The following is a 27129-nucleotide window of genomic DNA, read 5'->3' as shown; positions in this document are numbered from 1 at the left end:
TTCCATGTGCTCAACTGAGGGCGGAGAGGGAGGTTGACCTTTATTCCAAGGTCACAAGGGGAGGAGTTACCAGGGAGTGAGTCACCAGTGGGGGAACAGACCAGCTACCCATTGACAGTCACATTCGTATCACCACCCACACACACCCACTTGAAGAAAGCACACATAATTGGTGATGAAACGGAACGTTAAAATCCATCAAATTTCTGAAAGATCAATAAAAAAGGAAAAATATGTAAAAGAAACCTGGAAATGTTAAAACGGACATTTCAATACATTTTTATGACAATGTTAATAAAATTATCTGACAGAAATAGTGCCAAATGAAGAAAATGACGTTAATTTGGGTGATGACTGAGCAAGTGTTGCAGTGGTAGTCTAACAAGCCCTGATGGACTTCCACCTCCGACTTTAAACGCAGAGGCAAGGGAGGTAGCTTTTAATTTTACAGAATTTCCTGGATTCAGGGAAGTTCTTTTAAAAAAGGAGACAGAAAGTAGATAACTATAAGCCAGTTAGGCTTTACGATTGTCTTAGAAAAGATGCTTGAAGCTATTATTAAATATTGTCTCTCAGCACACTTAAATTTTTTAAGGTTATCAGGCAATATAAGCATGTTTTTGTGAAAGAGAAATTGTATTTGCCAACTGATTGGAATTCTTTGAAGCAGTAACATTGACTGTGGATTAAGCACTACACATATTTATAGAAGATATTTACTAAGGTGAGGAAGAAAAGGTTTTTGAGGAAAATTAAAACTCTTGATGCTGAAAGTCACATTATGTTGTGAATATAAGATTGGCTGATCAGTGTGAAGTAGAGAAGTCATAGATTGTTTTCTGGTTAACAAATTGTGACAAGTGATGTGTCAAAAGGATCAACGTAGGGATTAAGGGTATGGCTGCTAAATTTGCTGTGATGACACAGAATTGGGCATTATGTGTTGTGAAGAGGATGTATGAAGGATATAAAGGATGTTAAACATGGGTAAATATTTGGCAAAAGGAGTATGATACAGAAAAATGTGAAGTTGTCCATTTTTCTCTGAAATATTTTTAAAAATTGCATTATGCAAATGGTGGCAGATCTTGGAGGTACAGAGGAATCTGGGTGTCCTGGAGTATGATTAGTAAAAGGCTATTGTGCAAGAACTGCAAGAGTGGAAAAGTAAATGTGATGCACCATCAATTATACAAAAGCCTATTGTTGGGAAACCAATAGGCTTTTATTCACTTAATAACAGAAGCACATCCGGACTGTTTGGTGGTCCTGCACTGAGCTGCAGAGGGCTGTGGAACAGTCACCTTTATACAGGGGCCCATGGGGAGGGGCCACAGATACAACTGGCCAATAGGGGGGGAGCCTGACCAGACAATTATACATAATTGTGGTTTACCACAAAAAAAAGAATATTGTCAGTTGTTGCCACTCAATTAAATACAGAAGTACTGAGGTTATGCTTCAGTGATATAGAGTGCTTGGTTTAGATTACATTGTCCAATATTAGCCTCTTTATTGAAGAAAGAATATCAATGTTTTGGAAGCAGTTAAGAGATGATTTACCCGACAAGCAGCTTGAATGGCCAGGAATAGTTGGAATAATTGTATATGTTCAACTGAACTGTGGGTAGATGTAGAGATGATGTTGACTCTAGGAGAATCTACAATTAAGGATAACTTTCTTAAAAATAAAGGGTTTCCTATTTAAGACATTAGATCAATTATAATAGTTTTACTCAGATAGTAATGAGTTTTTGGATCTCTCTTCCTTAGAGGTTGGTGGAGGTAGTGTCTTTGGATATTTTTAAGGCAGAGGTTTGTCAATGTTTGACAAGCAAAGGCATGAAAAGTTGATGACATTGCAGGGTTGAGGTTACATTCAGATCACAAGCTCAAACCTTGAAACTTTTTCTTCTCCTAATCCATATGTTGGTTTGTAAACAATGTGAAACTTGTGATTTTTAAAATGTTGTGTTTTCAGTACATAATACGGGATGCAGAGCCATTCAGTGAAGCTGAGTTATCTTTCCTTCTTTTCACAAGTTCCACCGACACTATCTGTGCCTAAAGGAAGGTCTCCGATGGTTGCTCGAGAAGCTGATACGGTGGAACTGCAATGCTTGGTTTCTGGGAAGCCTAAACCCATAATCCTTTGGTCTCGCTATGATAAAGAAAAGGAAAAGGAACTTCCAATGCCTGATGGCTCCATGCAAGTGGAAACTTATGATGGATTACTGCGCATTGTGAATGTATCCAGAGACATGAATGGAATATACAAATGCCAAACGAGCCAGTACAATGGATTTAATGTGAAACCGCGGGAAGCAGCTGTACAGCTCATCGTGCAATGTAAGTAATTCAGATTTCTCTTTGAGAAATAGCTTTCTGTACTTCTAAAGCTATTGTTTCTTTCCCTTCAGAACAGATTTGCAGCATTTTACAGTCAAATATTGCCATAAATTTATTATCCTGTCTGACTCCAGCTATTAAAAGTACATTTGGTTCCTAATAAAATTGTGGCTATTCAGATTATCATCTACTTCTGGTCTTTTGGTTCACAACAGAACACAAGGTGATTCCTTTCTTCCAAACAAATGTTTTAATTTAACAGCATACAAATGTTTAAAAGAATATGTCATGCCTGGTCTTGGATTTAGTATTGTTGCAATAGAAAATGAAAATGGTTGATGAGCTATTATTGTACATTAGTCATTTTTTAATCTAAATGGATGTCTCTCGATCTTAGCGCAAATAAATTATTGATGAGGTTACGTGTTCATACTTGCAACATTGGACTAACTCTCTGTTCCTTTGCAACACGGACTCTGTTCTGTTAGTGTCATGGCCATGAATTGTTTGCAGTGGAATTGTATGAAGAAAAAAAACGAACACTGAGAAATTCCTCCAAGTTAGACTACAAAGGAAATATTAAATACCAGTATTTCTCATGTAGCATGGTTAGGGTGGCGGTTAGCACGTTGCTGCCACTGTGCCAGCAACTGATGTTCAAATTTGGTACTGTGTGTAAGGAGTTTGTATGTACTCCCCATGTCTGTAATGGGTCTTTCCTGGGGGCTCTGGTTTCCTTCCGCCATTCAAAATGTACCAGGGCTGTAGGTTATTTGGGTATAACTGGGCGACACAGGTTTGTGAGCTGAAAGGGCCTATCATCATGCCATAAGTCTAAATTACAATTAGATTAAATTAAAAAATTAAAATTTTACTAATGTAGAAACTTTAAACAAAAAGAACAGGGTCTGAGATGTATAGTGGCTGCATATGCTAGAATCTGAGGCTAAACACCATATACATGGGGAATGCATACAAACTTCTTACACACAGCGCTGGGTCAAAGCGCATCAGAGAAAAGGAATGGTCATTGTTTTGACTTTTGAGTTCCTTCAGATTTGGTTGAGAACAACATTTGTGTTGTCTGAAGTGCTACTGTAATTTGTCACATCCTGCAAATGATTATTTTGCTCGGTTGCTACGTGATAACAAAATTATAATGTCGAAAAAAAATGACGTTGAAGCACAGTTTGACCTCCACCCTCCAAGCATGGAGGGAGTTTTAATATATTCTGCAAATCCTGAAGTGGCTTGATGGAGAGGAAGATTTTCAAGTATAAAAAGCCTCATAGAAGCATCTAGCTGTGAATTCAGCAAGAAAATCAGTTTGTTGCACTGTATGGCCTTGTGTAGGTGTGATTTATGGTGGATACATGAAGCAATATAGTCATGGAGACCTGCATTCTTGTATAAGCAGAATCATTAAGTGCCTCTTGTAGAGCTATTATGCTGTTTATGAAGTGCACACTTCAAAGAGTTAATGGCATCTTTTCTCATATTAATTGGTGTATTAGAATGGAGAAAAATCCCAGGGGAAGATCATATTTCAAGAGCCTGCATGCAAGAAAGGTCACATATTGATTAAAAATGCCATGAATAACCTCAGTACCTTACTTATTCAGCAGATCTTCCCAGTGAATAAGTTCACATATGATATATCACTGCAACAATGCTATGTAGCGGGATGAAGGATGCAGTTGGGTAAATGGTTGTAGCTAAATGTTTAAAAGATGTGAGGGTATGCTGTTATTTCTTCTCATGGGTTAATTGCTGAACAGGTTTGCAAAAACTACCTTGTCAAAAGAGACAGAAAACTTGTGTTTGAAATTTACTGAGCTTTCATTCTTCAAATTAAGACCCTTTTGGGTAGAATTGGAGAAGCGTTGACAAAAATTGTGGGGGTGAACTTCCCTCTAGACCTGGAATTATTTATTCAAGGGAATTTAGCAGTTATAAAAGTTAATTTCTCTAGAAGTAAATTGATTAAAATTGCATTGTCAATAGCCAGGAAATGTATAGCATTAACATGGAAATCCGATTCCCTACTTTACATTGATCATACCCCTTGAGAAGATTACTTACAATCTTAGGAATAGATATAGTATGATTGTCAAAATTTGGCAACCTTATTTAGATTACTTAAGTGCCAAGATTGTACAATTTATTTTGATACTTGTCAATTAGTGTACTCCTTATTAGGAATTTAATACTTTAAAATGATGTCACTCTGAGACGTCAAACCTTGCTCCTGTTGCTTTTTCTTTCTTTTTATCTCCCTCTATTCCTTGCTGTCCATCCCATTTTCTTTTGAATCTGGGGAGGGGCACTGGGAGAAGAGGGACTCTCCTTTTTTTTCTGGACCTTATGAATGTTTTTCTATGATTTTATATTCAATGTATTATTGTTATTACATTAATTGAGTCCTGTATTCTGTATTTTATTAAAATTTAAATAAAATATTCAGAAAAAAACTTGTTCCTCCAATTATCAAACTCAACAGGTTGACAGGGTTATATGAGATGACTTATTCGTCTTTAGCTGCTCCTGTGGAGTGATGTCCCCCTATTCCTGAAGTCTGCATTGTAGTGGGTGCAATGTAGCAAGGAAGTAAATGGAGAACATTGGCATTTTTTATGAAATTCCTCCACATACTGCAATCCATCACCCTTGGAATGAATAGATTATGATCACAGGCAAACATTCTACCCTATTTGCGTTCCACAAACCTTTTCCCCTCGTGTTTAGGTCTAATACAAGTTGGAATAAAGTTAAGAAGACCACAAACAGAACAAATAATGAACATTTTGGATGAACCACACAGATTATTCAAAATAAATAGCATCCAGTTGCACCTATTGGTATTAGCAATAACTCAGCTGATACCCTCCAGTGTTGAGACAATAGGTTATGGGTTTGGCACATTGCAATTACTTGAGCTATGTGGGTGCAAGTCACTTTTGTCATTCATTATTTAAGGATCCTTAACTAAGGGATAAGAAAAATTAAGAATAAAGTGGAGGGGGAAGAGTGGAGAGATGGTGTCAGACAAAAAAAAATATACTGGCATGCCACGCCAAATTTAAAGTGAAAGATTATAATTAAGTGATTACGAGTCTGCAGTTTCTTCCAGGAGAGACAACTGCACGTTTTTGCCATTCTTATGAGTGCCATAGGTTCTGTAAAATTCCCTAGCACTAGGAATGCCCCTTTCATGAGGATTGAGTGTAGTCAATAGCTCTGTTATGCTGTTCTCTATCCCTAACCCCTGAAGCAAGAGCCTGATGATATGATTTGATGCTAGACAGCACCTGGAAGTTCTTAAAACTTTCAAAGCACAGAATTGTGGTGAATGTTCTATTTGCACTTGATTTGAAAGAAAGAATTGAGTGTAGGTGAGATATACATATATACAATGTACAGATGTAATGGAATCCTCGCTGCAGCTTTTCAGATACATAAGACACACCAACAACAATTGAAGTATATTTAGCACATAAGGAACTAAAGATAATAAGTACTGAAAAAGGGAAGAGATAAATAATAAATATTCACAATTGGCTGGAGGTGCAAACAATGTGCTGTACTAGAAAAGCAGTGAGATCTTTGCGTGTCTTCAAGTAGCATGATGGTTAGGGTAGCACAGGAATGTTCAAGAGCCTGAGAGCTGCTGGAAGTAAAGCTGTTCTAGAATATAGAGGTGTTGTACCTTCTGCCTGAAGGTAGCAGTGAGAAGAGAGCATGGCCAGGATGATGTAGGTCTTTTATGATGTTGGTTGCCTTCTCGAGGTAGGGCCTCATGTAGATGTCTTGAATGGATAGGGGGTTGATGGCTGTGATGGACCTGAATGTGTATCCTATTTCTGCAGCCTTCTATGTTCCTGGGAATTCAAATTTCCATACTAGGCCCCGATCCAACCAGTCAATATACTTTTCAAGGTGCACCTTAGAGCACTCACAGAGTATTCAATGAAATGCCTAATCTCATCAAACCCCTGTGGAAGTCGAGCAAGTCATTTGCCGCCTTCACATTTGTCTCAATGTACTGGCCAAAGGAGAGGTCATTTGATCTGTGGACATCTCAGAAATTGAAGCCTCTAACCTTTTTCTCCACCATTCTGTTACTGAAGATAGGCACGTGGTTTCCTGGTTTCCACTTCCTAAAGTCTACTTACAGCCTTGCTAACATTGAGAGCAATTCAGGAGCACAGGTATCTAACACAAAGCCATATTTTTTAAAGTGACAGATTTTCAATGCTGAAGTATCATGAAACCATTGATTTTTCATACTAACTAGTCCATAAAGTATCACCTGTAAGACCAATATCCAGTCTCTCAGACTGAGATGTCCAATGGGAAAGAAAAATGAAATAACTCCAAAGTGTCTGCTGAGGTGCCATTAATTTGTACTATTACCTGAGGTGAGGAAAGATGCAATTAGAAGTCACAGTACAATAGAAATTTACCAGTTTGTATCCTAACAAGATGCACATGAGTTGTGATCTGTGACATTTGGAAAACCCTCAATTGGGATATCTTTAATTCTTAGCTGGCCGTGACCAAATGGCATTTGTTTTGGTACAATGTAATTGTATTTGTTAATCCAGTGATGGTGCACTGTTATCATTGCATTTAAAGCCTAAAACACAAATTTATGCTAGCTATTAAGCTATAAATAATTCTATTTGTCTATGTAGGTTTTTTTTTCCAAATCACATTGTCCAAGAAATTGGGATACCCACTAGCAGCTGTATCCACATGTTCAAAAGAAATTGGAACATGATTCCATGCAGTAGAGATTTCAAGGTTCAGTTTTATTATTGGAGTACATTCATGATATCAGATACAACCCTGAGATACTTTTTATTGCGGGTCAGGCAGAATTTCTACTTATCGGTAACAGTAAACTACTGAAGAATGAAAATTATATATGGGGAGCAGACTCAATGGTCCAAATGGCCTACTTCTGTTCCTTTATCTTGTGTGAAATGTAAACAATGTGCAAATATAGAAAAAAAAATTCAGTCATAAATAATGAGCAAAGTAAGAGCCCTTCAGTAAGTCTCTGATTGAGGCTGTTGTTTAGGAGTCTGAGGTTGGTAGCAGCTGTTCCTCAACCTGGTCGTATGAATCCTGTGGCACCTATACTTCCTTCCTGATGGAGGTACAGGAAGTCCCTGGGTTACGAACATCCGACCTATGGACAATTCTTACTTAAGAACGGATTACTCGCGGCTTCAGCGATTTGTCGGCTCGAGGAAGGAGAATGCCGCATGCCATTTCAAGTTGGATCACATTGTCTCCGTTGATGCCTACTTCAAGAAATTGACTCCAGTAGTTTTATATGCATAGAAAGGTAAAATACATACTCAGATAAACATTTGACTAACTGATGCTAAATGTACCTGTTCTGATTTAACAGACTGAGGAATGGATTTCATTCGTAACCCGGGGACTGTCTGTAATTACTAATAATTACTCATGTAGCTAGATAAGTGTAAGTAAATGTTTATTGTCACAGTATACAGATACATGGAAATGTTTTCTTGCTGCAGCCATACAGGTACACATGGTAAACCAATAACAGTAATATAAATTAAATTATCACAATATACCATTGGACAGATAGAGAAATAATAAATTCAAAAGAATAGTTCTTCACAGATATGGTTTATATAATTTGTTGTAAGTATTACACTATGCAGCTGTTTAAAAATTTCTTTATTTGTATACATAATAGAGATGTATGCAGGCAAATAACGAGGAACCTGACTAGAGCAGCTATGTAAATACTCTGAGAATAAGAACAGATCAGATGCTGAGGATCATGTCATGAATAACTTGAGACTCCAAGAAATGATTATTCCATTGATGAGATGTAATGTCCAACCTGGGGCTTGCCAGCTTATTACCTGACAGTGATAGTCATAATATTGTACTTTGTGACCAGATCAATAATGTTACCCTGTTCATTTTTTAATGGAAGATAACGGAACTGTTAATTTTATCCAGAACATTCATAATGTATTTTTCTGTACATGCCACTACTGGATCTGCAGAATTAAATTTCTTAACAAGTATCTCTTTGTGATTAATCTTACAAATATAAAAAAGGCAACCCAGTGCCAGAGACAAAACCTCCATTGGGCCAATAAAATCCCATGGGATATATTCAGCATTAGCCTCATGGCAGTGGCCATGAGAAGCTGCAGCCTCTGGGGAGTTTAGGACTGATGCAGGGACTGGAAATGGGGAGCATACCCCGAATTAAGAATCAGAAGCTGAGGAGACGACCCTACAGGGCGGTGTCCACAGCGACGGATCTGTGTAGGGCTCCGTGGCTGAGGGACCCATATAGGCTGCAGTCGACTTGTGGCCAGGGGACCTCCATGGTTGGAAGGCTGCTGGAGACCGGCTCATGGGAACCAGGTATCAGAGACAGGATCCAAGAGGGTGCTGAGGGCAAGAAGGGCTCCCGAAGGGCCTTGGGCACTGAAGGCTTCAGAGCTTTGGAACTGAAGCCTGGGTTTCCAGTGGATCAAACAGGAGTCTGCAAGAACATTCGAGGTGAATCCATGGGCATGCAATGATTCTGAAGGGAGTCTCTTTTGCTTCTCATTCTCTCTTACTGTGAGAGGAGCCAGGCAACACGAATGGTGGCTCTTTGTCTGCCTTATGACAATATAGGAATAGTGAACATTGAATTAGACAGTAAGCTGAATGTTCTGCCGTGAGTCTGTGTGTGTAAGTTGTTACAAACTGAGATTTTTTTTAATTTTTGTTTGAGATTAATCATATGAGGCCAAAGGACCCCAAAACACAGAAACAATAGATATTCACCAAGAAAAATGGTTATATAAACAAAATTTGCTTTTAATTATCTTTAAGCATGAAAACAGAATCACACTTTAACTTATCACTATTGACTTAACTAATCTAATCTAACCCCCTTCTAATTCTAAGCGCACATGTATGTAATGTGTGTGCAAGTTCAGAAAGGTTCTTTGGTTCACAGTCCAATCTCACTTCTCATTCCTCCACTGGTTGCAGGCAATTCTTGTACTGTGCACAGGATTTAACATTTATAAAGTTTACCAGGCTTTGGTGCTTGAAAGGTAAACGGTTACTGCTCTGGAAGGTTCTTGTCAGCTTTCAGAGAGAGATTAGTTGTTCCAGGACATCCACAACTGATTCCTTTTTTAATCAGCCACTCCAGTGCCTTGCTGATGTAACTTGACCCTTCAGAGTTCTCCAAATGATAACCTCTTTCTTTCAGGACACCACAGAGTTCCTTTTTGTTTCTCTTACTCCAAGTGAAACATTAGACAGCCAGTCCTCTCCCCTTGCATGACCCACAAAGGCTTTGATCAGGCTGAACCAAGAACTCACAACCCGTCTTCCAAATGGGGTTTTCCACAAGCTTGCCAGCTTGTCCAGTTCCCAGCTGCTGTTGCTGACCATATAATTGTAGAACTGATCTCTCTGTGTGTGTCTCTCTCACAGAAAAAAGCCTGTTTGACACTCTCTACTTGCAAACCATATGACCCTCTTAGAACAGCTCCAGACAATCTGTGGCTCTGACAAGTTCTTTGATCTGTTGCCTTTTTGTAAACAACAATCCATTAGTAAAGTCTCTTGGGCACTCTCCAAAGCTCTTGCAAACACTGTGGGGCTGATATGTCTAGCATTAGCAGAGCTCCAGTATTTCAAATAAGATCAGTTTTAAAGTGTTTGTATGTGATCTACTCGAACAAACCTTTCCCAATTTATCTCCCAAAAACACATCTATATACTCTGTCACACTAAACACCAACAAAGTGTTTAGCACTAACAAAGGAACAGTATTGGAAAATTAACCAGAAAATGGTAAATTCAAAATAATAGTTTTTATTAAACGATCAATAACATAACATTTCTTACTTATCTCTAAACTTAAGACTAAATTTAACCCCACTATGTGCAAATGTAAATGTGTGTGTGTGTGTGTGCGTAATTAAAGTCTGACTCTGAAAAGTCAATTTTTAAAACTTCAGAATCATTTTAGTCTTGAATTCTCAGTTCAGAAATAATCATAAAGCACTTTTAAACATCATAGCAGGCCTCTTTACACACAATTCTTTTGATGAGATGTCTTTAGAGATATTCCTTAAATAGAAGTTACCATCTTTGGGCCCACCAATGTACCTCCTGTGAAAAAGAGAATACAATTCCTCTCTTCCTAGGATCAAATCTTCTTCATGTTACTGAAGATTTTGGAATCAGTTTTTCACTGCCCTCTTTTCAAAGAGACAATGAATGTGGATATTTTCTTCCACAATTAATTCACAAACCCAGGCAAGGGTTAAATGAAACAAAAATGGACCCAGTAAAAATCTGACCTCTTTTCCAAAGAGACAGTGAAGTGGTCCTCCTTATTTTAAAAGCCACTTATTCTGTGTTTCCTTTTTCCCAGGAGTAACACACCATAGCACCTATTCTGTTACTATAATTTAACCATCTTTCACAAGGTTCCAACCTCTGTGTGTGTCACTGGGTTTTGACCTCTATATTCTTCAAGTCAAGTGACCAGTACCTCATCAACGAGGTCAATCTCAATTCTTGTAAACCACATGACTGTCAGTTTTATTTCTACCAAATTACTGTTCCTTTTTCAAAACCACTCCATATCCATAACAACCTCTGACCTAATATTTTTTTCAAGAGGCTCAAGTGGTTTTGTTTAAAAACAGATAGCTTCCTCATCAGTTCTTATTGAGTACTTAGATACTTAAGTTTTTGATAAAGCAAACACTCTATTGTTCTTGAATAATTAAGAACCACTTCATATCGATTAGCTCTATCTTTTCAAGATGCTGCAACTCCAAGAATGAACGTTCTTTTCTGAGTACAATGATTCTCTATAAATGTGCTGTGACCTGTGTGTGACTTTGTACCAGCCCATAACTAAATCACTATATAAAAAAAAAATATGTATATATAAATACACACACACACACACACACACACACACACACACACAATATTTTAACTCTATAATTTACTTTACTAAGGCATTTTTATAAGAAATGTAACTTAACCTAAATATTACTATTAACATAGCTCCATAACAAAGTAAATGTGACTTGCTGAGGCTTCTTCCTGGCACATGTGCTACCGCAATCGTGCTATTTCCTGCATTCATAGAGATTTTTAAAAAAAATGTGATTACTTTTTCTGCTAATTCCACCTTACTCTCACTATCGCATGAATTATCTGTGCCTCTTTCCCTCCCTTTGTGGATTTCCCCAACTCTATCTCAGGGCAGAGCTCCCATGGCATGTACACAGCTCCCACTGCTATGATAATTATATTTCATTCCATCCCACTTCTCATCAGTATTCCATTCCATTCTTCCAGTTCCTCCTCCTATGACCAGAAGATGCCTTGGATATGTCTTCCTTCCTTCTGAATCTTGCAACTCTCTGCCATTGTTGACTAAGCCCAGATGAAGAGTGGCTAAGTGCTGAGTTAGGGAAAACTATCGACTTTTCTGCTTCCTTAGAAATGCAGCCTACATATCCAAAGACTCATTCCATCTGCAACATTTTCTTCACCCTCTTCCCGTGAGGAAGAAGATTCACGAGTGTGAGATTATGCATACCAAATTCAAGGACAGTTTATTTTCTCACCTTATCAGACTCCTGCACGCATCTCACACTTGTACAATTACATTGTCTTTGCTCTGTACCAAACATTCTCTCTCTGTAACTCTGAACTTCTGTGCTGTGGTTTATTTGCAGTGCTGTGTAAGATGTTAAGCTGGACTGCTCTCATAATGACATTTTTCACTGCATCTTGGTACGTGTAATAATAAGCTTGAACGTGATATCCCTTGCAGCTCTTCCTTTCACAGAATTGACCTTGTTTGTTATTAACTGATACCTTGAGACATACCTTTTTTCCATCTCTGATTAGCTTATCTTATTCAAGTCACATACTTTTCACATTCTCTTAATTTTATACAAGTAATTATCCAGTCTACATCATGAGCTTTCCCCTATACACAAGGTGGATCTTGTCCAGCTGCCCATTTTGGCATCCACATTACTTGCAAGAATTCAGCTACCTTGGCTGTATTTCTTAATCTATCTTTTGCTTCATGCATGTACTTCTTATGCACAAACCCATGTAACATTTCTGACCTGGCTCTATAATTCTGCAGTCTTGTGTGATCATTTGCTCTGACAAAATTAACACTGATTGTAAACCTATTCCCTTGGGCTGGACAACAGGATTCCATAAAATCATCCAATCCATGATGAGCATTACTGCAGATATTTGCTTACAATGCAAACTTTCTTAAGTGCCAAAGGATTCCCTCTGTGCCCTGCTGCACGTAAAGTACCAGTTCTTATCAAGTGTTTCATTTACAAGTAGGTTGAGATATGCTTGTGACATATTTAATGCAGTCTCTGGATTCTCAGTTGTGTGTTTTGTAGTGACGTAGAGTATGTTTCTGATTAACCGAAAACCAATCAACCAAAATTCCAAACATTCAGAAATTTTTTCAGGTGAGTCATGACATCACAATTTGAAAAAAAAGTTGAAAAAAATTTACCATGTGCCTAAGCGGGGCTACAGGGAATCTGTTTTACAAAGGAGATATTGTCCACAGGTTGCACTTTGAAGGAAAGAATAGCACTGATTATTTATTTATAACATAACATAACAATTACAGCATGGAAACAAGCCATTGGACCCTTCTAGTCCGCACCGAACCAAACACTCCTCTCTAGTCCCACCTACCTGCACAATGACCATAACCCTCCACCTTCTTCTCATCCATATACCTGTCCAGCTTTCTCTTAAATAATAAAATTGACTCTGCCGCCACTATTTCTCCCGGAAGCTCATTCCACACCACTACCACTCTCTGAGTAAAGAAGTTCCCCCTCATGTTACCTCTAAACCTCTGCCCCTTCACTCTTAACTCATGTCCTCTTGTTTCAATCTCTCCTACTCTTAACAGAAATAGTCTATCCACATCCACTCTGTCTATCCCTTTCATAATCTTAAATACCTTTATCAAATCTCCTCTCAACCTTCTACGCTCCAAAGAATAAAGACCTAATCTGCCCAATCTCTCCCTGTACTCTAGATGCTTAAACCCAGGTAACATTCTGGTAAATCTTCTCTGCACTCTCTCCACTCTGTTTATATCCTTCCTATAATTAGGCGACCAGAACTGCACACAGAATTCTAAATTAGGCTGAACCAACGCCTTATACAATCTCAACATCACTTCCCAACTCCTATATTCCATGCAATGATTGATAAAGGCCAGCATATTAAAAGCCTTCTTCACCACCCTATTCACTTGAGTTTCTACCTTCAGGGAACGATGTACCGTTACTCCTAAATCATTCTGCTCTTCTGTATTCATCAATACTCTCCCATTTACTACGTATGTCCTGTTCTGATTCTTCTTACCAAAATGAAGCACCTCACACTTATCAGCATTAAATTCCATCTGCCATTTTTCAGCCCACTTTTCTAAGCAGCCCAAATCCCTCTGCAATCCTTGAAAACCTTCTTCATTATCCACTATTCCACCTATCTTAGTATCGTCTGCATATTTACTAATCCAATTCACCACCCCATCATCTAGATCATTAATGTATATAACGAACAACAATGGGCCCAATACAGATCCCTGAGGCACACCTCTGGTCACCGGCCTCCAACCTGACAGACAATTTTCCACTACCACTCTCTGGCCTCTCCCTTTCAGCCAATGTTCAATCCATTTGACTATCTTAAAATTTATACCTAAAGACTGCACCTTCCTAACTAACCTTCCATGTGGTACCTTATCGAAGGCCTTACTGAAGTCCATATAGACAACATCCACCGTGCTACCCTCATCCACATTCCTAGTCACCTCTTCAAAAAATTCAATCAGATTGGTCAAACAGGACCTTCCGCTCACAAATCCGTGTTGAGTGCTCCTGATCAGACCCCGTCTATCCAGATATTTATAAGTACTATCTCTAAGAACTTTCTCCATTAATTTACCTACCACAGACGTCAAACCTACAGGCCGATAATTGCCAGGCTTCCTCCTTGAATCCTTTTTAAATAACTGAACCACATGCGCAATACGCCAATCCTCCGGCACTATCCCCATCTCTAATGACATTTGGAAAATTACCGTCAGAGCCTCTGCTATTTCCTCCTTTACTTCTCTCAATGTCCTGGGGAAGATCCCGTCTGGTCCCGGAGACTTATCCACCTTTATATTCCTCAAATTGTCCTTTTTTTTTGCCAGGAGTTACTGCAACTTTGTGATAAATTGCATTGTGGCATTCTCAGAATTTGAATTGAACACTGAGCTCTCTCCCCGCTCATCCATTCGAGCAACGCTTTCTCCCCTCTCACACACCTGAGCCCCGCTCTCTCCCCGCTTGCCTGCCTGAGCCACGCTGCCACTCTCTCCCCTCTCACCTGCCCGAGCCGTGCTCTCTCCTTTCTCGCCCGCCTGAGCCCTGCTGTCTCTCTGCTCGCCCGAACCACTCCCTCTGTCAAATACTCTTTCAGCTGGGTCACTGAAATTCTGCTGGAGGACAATCCTTGTGCAATCCCCTACCACTTACAGATGAGATGAGAACTCGGGCTCCTGGGCAGAATTGGCAATGGTGGTGTGGAGGTTTCTGGGATTGACGACTGCATGGGGAGGTGTTGGGGATGGGCAACAGCTGATACAAGTATTCTCCTGAATATCAGAAAAATCTGCTTAACCAGGATAGGTCCAGTCCCAAGCATTTTGGTTATTGGAAATGTACTGTACAATGTTCTCCCTTTGTAACCATAGGGATACCGTGATATCTTCCATTTGTTCTAGTTTTAACAGCCCAAGCAATTGACAGTGTGAAATTTTCACATGCCTGTTTTCAAATGTTAGAATAGTCACTTACTTGCCTGAAAATTCAGGAGCACAGGAGACTTGAATGTTCTGTTGTGTCTTGTCCCAAATAAATCATACAGTGCCCTGCTTCACAGCACATATTCTCACGTGATCTGTCTCAAGAAGGAGCACACACCAAGCCTCCGCTTAATATAGGCAGTTTTGTTAACTGGCAGTTCTGAATCCATGTCTTGGTATATCTTTTGGGGCAGAAAATTAGTCAGTGATTCAGGTTAAAGGAGGAAATGTTAAAGGTAGATTATTGCTGTAGCTTGCTTATTTGCAAACCTGTTCTGACCCTCTCAAACAAAACATTTGTGGCTTCATATAGAAAGCAGTTGGTCACCTGTTTTTAAATCTTGAAGTGGATATATCTCTTATACAAGCCAAGAAATACAAGAACTGTAAAGAAATATAAACATAGCTCAGTCTTGATAAAAGGTACTGAGCCAAAATGTTTCAACCTATGGATTCTGCCTGGCCCAATTGAGGCCCTCCAGCTTCACTTTGTTTATACAAGAACTACGGATCCTGGAATCTTCAACAACAATGAGAGGCTGGTGGGATCTTTGGATAGAAATGGACAATGAATGTTTTGGATTGGGACCCTTTCTGGAGACAAAGATAGAAAGGAAGTTTATCAAGCATGAAAGAGGTTGGGGAAGGGCTGAGGAGAGGGCCAAGAGATAATAGGAAAACTGGACAAATGAAGTCAGTAAATATGGAGCTTGGTGGAAAGAGACCACTGGGGCTGGAGAGAAGGTGAAAAGTGAGCATGGGAAAGGGTAAAGGAAAATGGAAGTGGATTGGGATGGGGATTACATAAAAAGTAGAAAATGCAAGGTTAATGCATTTGGCATTTAGGCTGGCCAGATGGAAAATGATATGATTACTCCAATGTATGTTGAACCTCTCTTTGACAAGGCTCTGAGATATCCTCATTCTCCAGGACTGTAGTGAACCCTCACCATTTGAATTGAAGCAATCAATGAGCTATTCACCAGCACTCATTCGGAATGGGTACATAATGCTGACTTCGTCAACGATGGCATTTTTCATGTCTGAATACCAGTGTATTTTAATTTAGAAATTTTGGTGGCATAGTTAGCATATTGTGAGCTCAGTGCTATTAAACTGCCTGCAACCCAAGTTTGAATCTGGCATTGTCTGAAAGGGGTTTGTACATTCTCCCCATGTCTGTGTTGGTTTCCTCCCACCGTTCAAATCATACGTGGGTTGTAGGTTTGATGGTGTTTTTGGGTGGCACTGGTTCATGGGCTGGGAGGGTCTGTTACTGTGCTGTATTCATAATGAGCCAATAAAAATACATTTCATATAGGTTTCAGCAAAAACATCTTTATTAACTAGCATATCTTCTATTTACCTCTCACATAATAAAACCCAATTACTTAAATCATTGATTTGCTCTCGTGTTCATGATATGGCCCACGCCTATCAATTTGGTGTCCTTGGGCAACTTAAGCTTTTCCATTAAGGTAATTAAAGGGAAATGAGATGCACTCTTTCTCAAAGGAAAGTTAGAAAGATTATTTGAGAGGTCCAAACTAACATATTTTAAGTGTGGAAGTGACATCAATAACGTGTCTTTAATTGCTGTAATCAGAAGAAAAAATCCACGTGCCTTTCATATGATAATGTAATCAGAGACCAATTCCTTACATTATTTTGGTACTGACACTTGGGACACAATTGAGGTGTGTTAGCTCTTGTTGAGAAAATGTTAACCTAGATATTTTGAATAACAGTTGCAATATCATTTAAAACTTCACAAAGTAATGGAAATAAATTAATTATAGATAGAAAATGTGCAAAAATTATGAGTTATAAATTAGTAAATGGGATGCTCCTGAGGTGGTTGAAAGAGCATGATTAAATACTTGGCATCCATTTTGGTGGTGACTTTTTGTATTGCCCTTACAGTATCTTTGATGATATCCTCACATACCATGATCATCAAAGCTTAAGTAAGAGCCAAACAAAATTAATTCCAGAGAGAGTCAAACTATCTTTATAATTTGTCTATATAAAGAGAAACTAGAAGGACTTATGGGTGTCCAAAAGTGGACAATCAACATTTCAGGCCAGGATCATTTATCGAGATTAAAGGAAGAAGAGGAGAATATCACGATTATAAAGAGGGTGGGAGGGAGGGGATGGGGTCCCAAGAGTTGGTGGAGTATTGGCAGAGTCAAAATCATAATTTATTATCATAAACGTCACAAAATTTGTTGTTTTAATGGCAAAGAGAAAGTGAGATAGTGTCTGTGGTTCATTGTCCATTTAGAAATCTGATGAAGGAGGGGAAGAAGCTGTTTTTGTATCACTGTGTGCTTGTCTTCAGGCTCCTGTACCTCCTTGCTGATGGTAGCAGTGTAAAGAGGGCATGGCCTGGTTGGTAAGAGCCCTTGAGGATAGAAGCTGCTTTCTTAAGACACTGTCTCTTGCCGATATCCTGGAGGGAGTGAAGACTGGTGGCCATGATGGTGCTGGCCGAGTTCACAATTCTCTGTAGTCTTTTTTTGGCCTGTACATTGGCATCTCCATACCAGACAGGGATGCAACCAGTCAGAATGTTCTCTACAGTACATCTGCAGAACTTTGATTATATACCAAATCTCTTCAAATTCCTCGCAAAGTATAGCCACTGGCGAGCCTTCTTTTTTATTTCATTGATGTAGAGGACCCAGGACAGATCTTCAGAGATGATAACATCCGGGAATGTAAAGTTCTTAAAACCCTTTCAACTACTAATCCCTCATTAAGGCTGATTCGTGTTTACATAATTATCTCTGGTTTTGCTCAAGTTGAATGCAAGGTTATTGTTGTAACACCACTCAATTAGCTGATCTATTTCACTCCTGTATGTTTCCTCATTGCTGTCTGTGATTCTACTGATGTTCTTGATGTAATTGGTGAAGTTGAAGATGGCATTTGAATTGTGCATCAACACACAGATGTAGAGTAGTGGGCTAAGCACACATCCTTGAAGTGCACATATATTAATTGTCAGTGAGGGGCAGACATTGTTTCTGATTCATACTACTGTGGTCTTTCGATGAGGAAGTTGAGGATCCAGTTGAAGAGTGGAGTCCAGAAGCCTAAGTTTTGGAACTTGTTGACCTGTATTGTGCGAATGATGGCGTTGAAAGCTAAGCTGTAGTTAATCAAGGGTAGCCGGATGTACGTGTCACTGTTATCTAAATGATCCAGAGCTGAGTGGAGAGCCAGTGAGATTGCATCAGCTATGGAGCGATAGTGGCAGTCGGTGAATTACAGTGGATCCAGATCGTTACTTGGGTATGAGTTAATTCTGGCCAATACTAACCTCACAAAGCATTTCATCACAGTAGATGTGAGTGGTACTGGGCAATTGTCCTTGAGGCAGCTCATTCTGCTCTTGTGCACTGATATGATTGATGCCATTTTAAAGCACCTTGGAATCTCTTCAGCAATAATGGATTGCAAATGTCCATGAACAGTCCGCCTAGTTGGTTGGCATAGAATTTTAGTACCCTGCCAGGTATGCCATCCAGGTGTGACGCATTGTGAGGGTTCACCCTCATGAAAGATGTTGAAGAGGTGAAAGAGTGGAGTTGGGGAAATGGGTTAGAGAGAAAATTGAGAACAGGTGTGAGTAAAGAAGAAATAGAAATAATGGAACCGGAAAGAGATGGGGGTTAGTTAAAATTGGAAGTTAAATGTTCATGCTGTTTGTTTTTAGGCTGTGCAGGGGGAATATGAAATGTTGTTCCCCACTTTTTTTGGCAATGGATGAGGCAATTGACAGACATGTCTGTGTGGGAATGGTTGAAGAATTAGAGTAAAAGGTCCCTGCACCCACAAACATACGCCCATGGGATAATGACCAAATGTGAAGATTTGAAATTACATCACAGAAACAGGTCCTTTAGCTCTTCTAGTCTGTGCCAAACTATTTTCTGCCTAATCACACTGACCTGCACCCAGTCTGTAGCCCTTCATGCCCCTCGAATCCATGTACCTGTCCAAATTTTTCTTAAATGTTAAAATTGAGCCCACATTCATCACTTCAGCTGGCAGCTTGTTCCACACTCCCACCACTCTCTGTGTGAAGAAGTTCCTCCTCATGTTCCCACTAACCTTTCCCCTTTCACTCTTAACCCATGTCCTCTGGTTTGTATCTCACCTCCCCTCAGTGGAAAAAAATCTATCTACATTTATTCTGTCCATACCCTTCATAAATTTTAAATATCTCAATCAAATCTCCCCTCATTCTTCTAAACTCCAGGGAATAAAGTCCTAACCTGTTTAACCTTTCCCTATAATTCATTTCCTGAAGACCAGATAACATCCTAGTAAATTTTCTCCACACTCTTTCAATCTTATTGATATCTTTCCTATAGTTAGGTGACCATACTTGCACATAATACTCTGAATTTGGACTCACCAAAGTCCTATACAATTTTAACATAACATTCTAACTCCTGTACTTAATACTTTGATTTATAAAGGCCAATATGCCAAAAGCTCTCTTTATAACCCTATTTATCTGTGATGCCACTTTCAGGGAATTGTGTGTTTGTATTCCCAGATCCCTCTGTTCTACTGCACTCTTCTAATGCCTTACCATTTATGTCCTTTCTTGGTTTGTCCTTCCAAAGTGCAACACCTCATACTTGTCTGATTTAAATTCAATCTACCATTTTTTAGCCTATTTTTCCAGCTGGTCCATATCCCTCTGCAACCTTTGAAAACCTTCCTTTCTGTCCACAACACCTCCAATCTTTGTGTCATCTGCAAACTTGCTGATCCAATTGACCACATTATCATCCAGATCATTGATGTAGATGACAAACAACAATGATCCCAGCACTGATCCCTAAAGCAGACCTCCAGACTGAAACACAATTATCTACCACCACTCTTGTCTTCTCCCGTATAGGCAATGTCAAATACAGTTTATTACCTCACCATGAATACCAAGTGTCTGAACCTTTCTGACTAAGCTCACATGTGGAACCTTGTCAAAGGTCTTGCAAAAGACTGTGTAGATAACATCCACAGTCTTTCCTTCAACAACTTTCCTGGTAACCTCCTTGAAAAGCAGTGTAAGATTGGTTAAAAAAATGACCTACTATGTACAAAGTCATGTTGACTTTCTCCAATTAGTCCCTGGCTATCCAAATACTTGAATATCTGATCTCTTGGAACACCTTCTTATAACTTGCCTACTTCTGATATCAGGCTCACTGGCCTATAATTTCCAGGGTTTCTTTTGGAGCTTTTTTTTAAAGAATAGAGCAACATGAACCATGCTCCAATCCTCTGGTACCATACCAATGGTGTGGCAGACTGAGCGGTTGCACAGCTGGACAGGCAGAATCGCTGCACCGAGTGGCCGGCACAGAATGGTGGGGTTCCCCTTCTTTGTCCAGGAGAAGCCCACGTTTGCTGACCCATGTGGGTTGACTCAGCTCGATGCTTCCCTGCTGGCATGTTGCCAGAGACTGATTGCAACGTGCTGACATCGCTCCCCTTTATGAGGTGTGCTGACATCATTCCCCTTTATGAAGCGCGCTGACATCACTCCCCTTTATGAAGCGCGCTGACATCACTCCCCTTTATGAAGCGCGCTGACATCACTCCCCTTTATGAAGCGCGCTGACATCACTCCCCTTTATGAAGCGCGCTGACATCACTCCCCTTTATGAAGCGCGCTGACATCACTCCCCTTTATGAAGCGCGCTGACATCACTCCCCTTTATAAAACGCGCTGACATCACTCCCCTTTATAAAACGCGCTGACATCACTCCCCTTTATAAAGCGCACTGACATCACTCCCCTTTATGAAGCGCGCTGACATCACTCCCCTTTATAAAACACGCTGACATCACTCCCCTTTATGAAGCGCGCTGACATCACTCCCCTTTATGAAGCGCACTGACATCACTCCCCTTTATGAAGCGCGCTGACATCACTCCCCTTTATGAAGCGCGCTGACATCACTCCCCTTTGTGAGGTGCGCGATTGTTTAAAATAAAAACCAGTTGGTAGTTGACTCTTCACTGGTAGCTGTGTTTCTTGAGCTCTGCAGTTAGCACTAGTAAATTGGTGACCCCGACGTGCTCAACGTATTTTGAGCCCCTAACCGTGAAACATAGTGAGAAATCCTGCAGAATGGATGCCACTACTGCACTGCACGCGGTGGCTGTGAAACTGCCCATCTTCTGACCTCACAGACCACGTTCATGGTTCCAGCAGGCTGAGTCTCAGTTGCACATTAGGACCATAACAAATGAAGCCACCAAATTCTGGCATGTAGATGCCTCATTAGATGAAGATTCTGCTGCCAAGGTAGATGATTTTATCAACAACCCGCCCGAGGAGAATCAATACAATGCTTTTAAGGCACACCTCCTCGCAACTTTTGGCTCTCTTCTGCTGACTTCTCCAAACCAAGGGATGTGGCGAGTGAGGCAGACAGACTTCACAGAGTACCGTAGCCTCCCATGGCAAAGTTTCAACAGGTCACCTTGGACAGTCCAGTCAATGCAGCCGCCATTTCTATGGCACTCCACAAGCTACCAAGGAAGAAAAAGCCATTGGAAAACAGTGAGTGGTATTTCTACCACAGAAAGTGGGGCAGGAATGCACGCCACTAAGTGCCACTGTGCAGTTTCATGGTAGATTCTCAGGGAAACAATAATGCAAACCACGACTGATGGCCTTGGCAATTGGTGACCAGACTGGCCTGTTATATGCCACTGATCAGCGCATGGGATGCAAACTGTTAGTCCACAGGGGATCTTAGCTCAGTACCTTCCCACCATCCTCTTATGAGCGGGAATCTCGAGAGCCTCAAGCCGACTTGCATGCCGCCAATGGCACTATGATTAGCAGTTATGGTACAAAGAAGATACAATTGGTATTAGGCGACACACCTTACAGCTGGACTTTCACGCTAGTGGCCATAGGCCAGCCTATTTTTGGAGTGAACTTCCTGAGGACACAGGACTTGTTGGTAGACATGAAAAGGCACCGTTTAGTCCACGCCACCACATTCCACACATGCCCACTTTCTTGAGGTCATCGGCTGGCAACACTGCTATGTGTGCAAACACTCGCCACCAATGATTTTGCAAATTTATTAGCAGAATTTCCTGACTGCTTAAACCAGATTTCCATTTAGTCTCTCCACATCATGGAGTTCAGCACTACATAACCACCACCAACCCTCCCCTACACTCCAAGGCATGCAGACTTCCCCGATTGGCTACTACAGGCCATAAAAGAGTTCAAAACTATGGAGTAACTAGGCATCATCCGAAGGTCTGATAGTCTTTGAGCATCGCCCCTCCGTATGGTGCACAAAGCATCTGGCCGCCTAAGACTTTGTGAAGATTACCGACGCATCAACAGCGCAACTGTGCTGGATAGGTATCCAATACAACACGTTCAAGATTTGCCGCCAACCTCCCTGGCAAATGTATCTTCTCGAAGGTAGTAAAAGGTTATCACCAAATCCTTGTCCATCCGGAGGACATACCTAAAATGGCAATTATTACTCCATTTGGTCTATTTGAGTTTCTGAGGATGGCTTTCGACCTTAAGAACGCGGCTCAGACGTTCCATCGTTTAATGGATGCCGTCACGAGAGATCTGCCTTTCCTTTTCATCTTTCTTTCTTTCTTTTTCAATCTTTTTATTATTATTATAATCTTTTCATCTACCTCTATGACATCTTAGTGTCCAGCAAGCCAACACAAAAGCAGAGACAATACTTGTAACAATTGTTCCAGAGGCTTTGGGATTTCAGCCTTTCTATCAACCTTGCAATGTGTGCATTAGGCAAATGCGCAATTGACTTTTTGGGACACAGGATTTTGAACACAGGCACAACCCCGGTTCCAGACAAAGTATCAGCCATTGAGGCCTTCCCTAAGACCAGTACAGTTAAAGGGCTACAAGAATTCCTGGGAATGGTTAACTTTTATAAAAGGTTCATCCAACAGCTGCCAGGATCGTGAACCCCTTGTTCCACATCCTCACTGGCAAACTAAAAAACTGCTCTGGTCTACAAAGGCCACAGAAGCATTTGACAAAGCAAAAGAGGCTCTTCAAAGGTACCCATGTTGGCCCATTCCCATATGCACACCCTGCTTGCGCTCATGTCAGATGTATCGGACATCGCCGTGGGGGCAGTCCTAGAACAGAAAATCAGTGGTCATTGGCAATCCCTGGCATTTTTCATCCACCACCTATGCCCTGCCTGAATTAAAGTACAATGTTTTTTGACCGGGAGTTGTTAACGCTTTATCTGGCCATCAAACATTTCAGATATTTTCTCGATGGCAGGCATTTTACTGCATTTACTGACCATAGCCTTAACTTTTTCCCTTGCCAAGATTACGGATCCCTGGTCGGTGCGTCAACAGAGGCATCTGGCCTATGTTTCTGAATTTACCTCTGATGTGTGGCATTTGTCTGGTAAAGACAATGTTGTAGCTGATGCCTTGTCCAGGTCAATGCGATTACAGGAGGCTAGATCTCTGAGCTCTTGCAATAGCCCAACAAGAGGACCAGGAGGTGCAATCTTACCTGACAGCTATTACAGACCTGCTCTTAGCTGATGTTCCATTGGATCCCGACCAGTGATACTTCAACTAAACAATCATCACTCTGTCTTGGTAGAGGAAACTTTTTGACCACATTTACTGCCTGTCCCATTCATCTGTCTGTACAACCATCAAGCTTATGTCCTCAAAATATGTCCAGCATGGCTTAAGGAAGCGGTTCACTCACTGGGCACAAACATGCCTCTCCTGCCAGGCAGCTGAGGTCCAATTTCCACCTACGACTCAAGGGTTTCAGCATGTACACATAGACATTGTGGGCCCACTGCCCGTGTCCAGAGGTCAACGTATATACTAAGAATGGTTGACCATTTTACCCGCTGGCCAGAAGCTACACCAATGATAGACATCATGGCTGAAACGTGCTCGGACTTTTCTCTCGGCCTGCATTGCTCGATTCGGAGTACCAGTCCATCTAACCTCTGACAGGGAAACTCAGTTTACTTTTACCTTGTGGGCAAACCTGAGACTTTGTGATATGCAATTACACCATACTATGGCGTACCATCCACAGGCTAATAGGCTAGTGGAACGTTTCCACCGGCATCTGAAACAAGCCTTGCGGGCAAGACTTAAAGGACCTTGATGGACAGATGAGTTACCGTGGGTACTGTTGGGCATTAAAAGGGCACCTAAGGATTACCTGGAAACCTATTCAGCAGAATTAGTTTATGATGCTCCATTCCTAGTACCTACCGGCAGACATCATTCCTTCTCCAGCCAAACATTGATCCTTGGTTATAGAGGAATTATAAGAACTAAGAAACAAGATGGGTTCCAGCAACCTGTCATAGATCACCACCTACACATGTTCCTGCTGCTCTCGACGCTACTTCTTACATCTTTGATCAATGTCCATCACATGCTACACGCCTGCAGCAACCTTACGAGGGGCCTTATAAAGTGCTGCAGCACAATGGATCTATGGTGCTATTGGACATTGGTGGTTGACCAGAACTTTTTACATGAGACTGACTGAAGCCTACACACATGGACATTGCTGAACCTGTGCATGTCCCACCTCCCAAGTGAAGGGGATGCCCTCCTAAAATACCCAAGTTTGTGACATTGTAGCTATGCAATGATTTTTGGGGTGGGTGATGTGGTGGACCGAGCTGCCGCACTGCTGGTCAGGCAGATTTGCCGCGCCGAGCGGCCAACACAGTATGGTGCAGGCACCCCTTCTTTTCCTAGGAGAAGCCCACGTTTGCAGCCCCGTGTAGGTTGATGAAGCACATTGCTTCCCTGCAGGCATGTTCCCAAAGAGACATTGACTCTAACCCTAACCCTAACTTCACTCCCTTTTATGAGGTGCACGATTGTTTAAAATAAAATAAAACTGGCAGTTGACTCTTTGGTAAGCTGTGTTTCTTGAGCTCTGCAGTTTTTACCACTAAAATAGATAAGGACATTTTAAAAATTTCTGCCAGATCGCCTTCAATTTCTACATGAGCTTCCCTCAAGGTCCGAGGAATATCTTGCCAGGTCCTGGGAATTTTTCCGCCCTTATTTGCTTTAAGACAGCAAGCACCTTCTCCTCTTTAATCTCTATAGGTTCTATAGCCTCACTGCTCGTTTTCTTAACTGTGCCAGTTTCCTGAGTAGCTGCAGATGTGAAAAATCCAATTAAGATCTCCCCTATGTCTTTTGGCTCCATACCAAAATGATCTTCAAGGGAACCATTATTTTTTCCTTGCTATCCTTTTGCTTTTAATATATCTGCAGAAGTCCTTAGGATTTTACTTCACATTATCTGCCAAAGCAACCTCATGTTTTCTTTTAGCCTTCCTGATTTCTTGAGATTTTTTTCATGCATTTTTTATACTCCTCAAGTACCTCATGTGCTCCTTGTTGCCTATACCTGTTATACACCTCTCTTCTTCTGAACCAGATCCCCAATATCCCTTGAGTACCAAGGTTCGATCTGCCTGTTAACTTTGCCTTTAATCCTGACAATAATATACAAACTATGTACTCTTAAAATTTCACCTTTTGAAGGACTTCCACTTGCTTCACTCATCCTTGCCAGAAAACAACTTATCCAAATCAATGCATTCAAGATCCTTTCTCGTTTTCTCAAAATTAGCCTTTCTCTAGTTTAGAATCTCAACTTAAAAACCAGACCTATCCTTCTCCATAATTAACTTGAAACTAATGGCATTATGATCACTTAGCAGCTGAAGAAAGCTAGGGAGAAATTTCTTCCCCTGAAGAGTTATCGGTACTGGAGTGATTTCTGGCAGTAAATTCTAATAGCTGAAGAACAGATGCAATGGGAAAATAGTGTGGGAAGCTTCACCCATTGTCTTACTCGCTGATTAAACAGTTCTGCATCTTTCTTTCCTATTATTTTTGAGTATTGAACAATGAAAGAAACTGCAATCGAAGTATTGATTACTATGGGCAGCTGGCAGGATGATGGAAAAATATGAATGAGAACAATACCAATCATTAATCTTATTGTGTAGATAGCGAGTGTAATTTTAAAGTCAGAGAATAATTTGAACACTGAAGAGGTCACTAGTATTGTTTTAAGAAGTTCTAGCCAAATCTTATTTTAACCATCAAATCTGAAACTTTCTGATGTAAAGAGTGGAGGTGGTTATTATAACAGGAAGATGAGCAGGAAACTTAACTGATGTTTAAAATTGAGCAACCTGCTGTCAGTAAAATAAGTACATTGAATGCAAAGATGAGAATAATCAGTCACTGTAATCAAATCACCTTTACGTGGATTCATGGATTTGGAACAGAGAAATAGACCTTTTACCCCAGCAATCTCTGCCCATTTGTCGACCCCAGAAAAACTGGCTCGCAGTCTCAATGTATTTTCCGACCTTACCACATTATCTTTTCTGTCTCCATTCCATCTGCTTCAACTCTTGCATGCCATGCCCTACTGATTTTTCTAATAAAACTAATGTATCTGGTTTTCTGTCAATGGCTTTCCATTTTGAAATCACCCCCAGACTGGAGTACAGTGCCCTTCCAAATATTTGGAATAAAGACACTTCTTTATTTGTCCCTGTGCTCCACAATTTTACATTTGTAATCAAACAATTCATTTGTGATTAAAATGCACATTCCAGATTTTATTCAAGGTTATTTGGAGACATTTTGGTTTGACCATATAGAATATAGAAATTACAGCATTTTTTCTACATTCTCTCTCTCTTCCCCCCCCCCCCCCACCAAGTTTCAGGGCA

At 40.5% G+C, this 27129-nt stretch overlaps 1 protein-coding gene across 3 annotated transcripts in view; it reads left to right on the top strand.

Annotated features, from left to right (window-relative positions):
* Positions 1–27129, top strand: part of mdga2a (MAM domain containing glycosylphosphatidylinositol anchor 2a) — a 615537-nt gene that overhangs the window by 171807 nt on the left and 416601 nt on the right. For all 3 annotated transcript variants that reach the window (XM_069916370.1, XM_069916371.1, XM_069916372.1), the window contains exon 10: positions 2044–2349. In XM_069916370.1, coding sequence (XP_069772471.1) covers positions 2044–2349 — 306 coding nt within the window. The remainder of the gene's footprint in view (positions 1–2043; positions 2350–27129) is intronic.

The sequence above is a fragment of the Narcine bancroftii genome, chromosome 2 (genome assembly GCF_036971445.1).
Source record: "Narcine bancroftii isolate sNarBan1 chromosome 2, sNarBan1.hap1, whole genome shotgun sequence".
Classification (NCBI taxonomy): domain Eukaryota; kingdom Metazoa; phylum Chordata; class Chondrichthyes; order Torpediniformes; family Narcinidae; genus Narcine; species Narcine bancroftii.
Note: the sequence above shows the minus strand (reverse complement) of the source record. Positions and strands in the feature narration are given on the sequence as shown.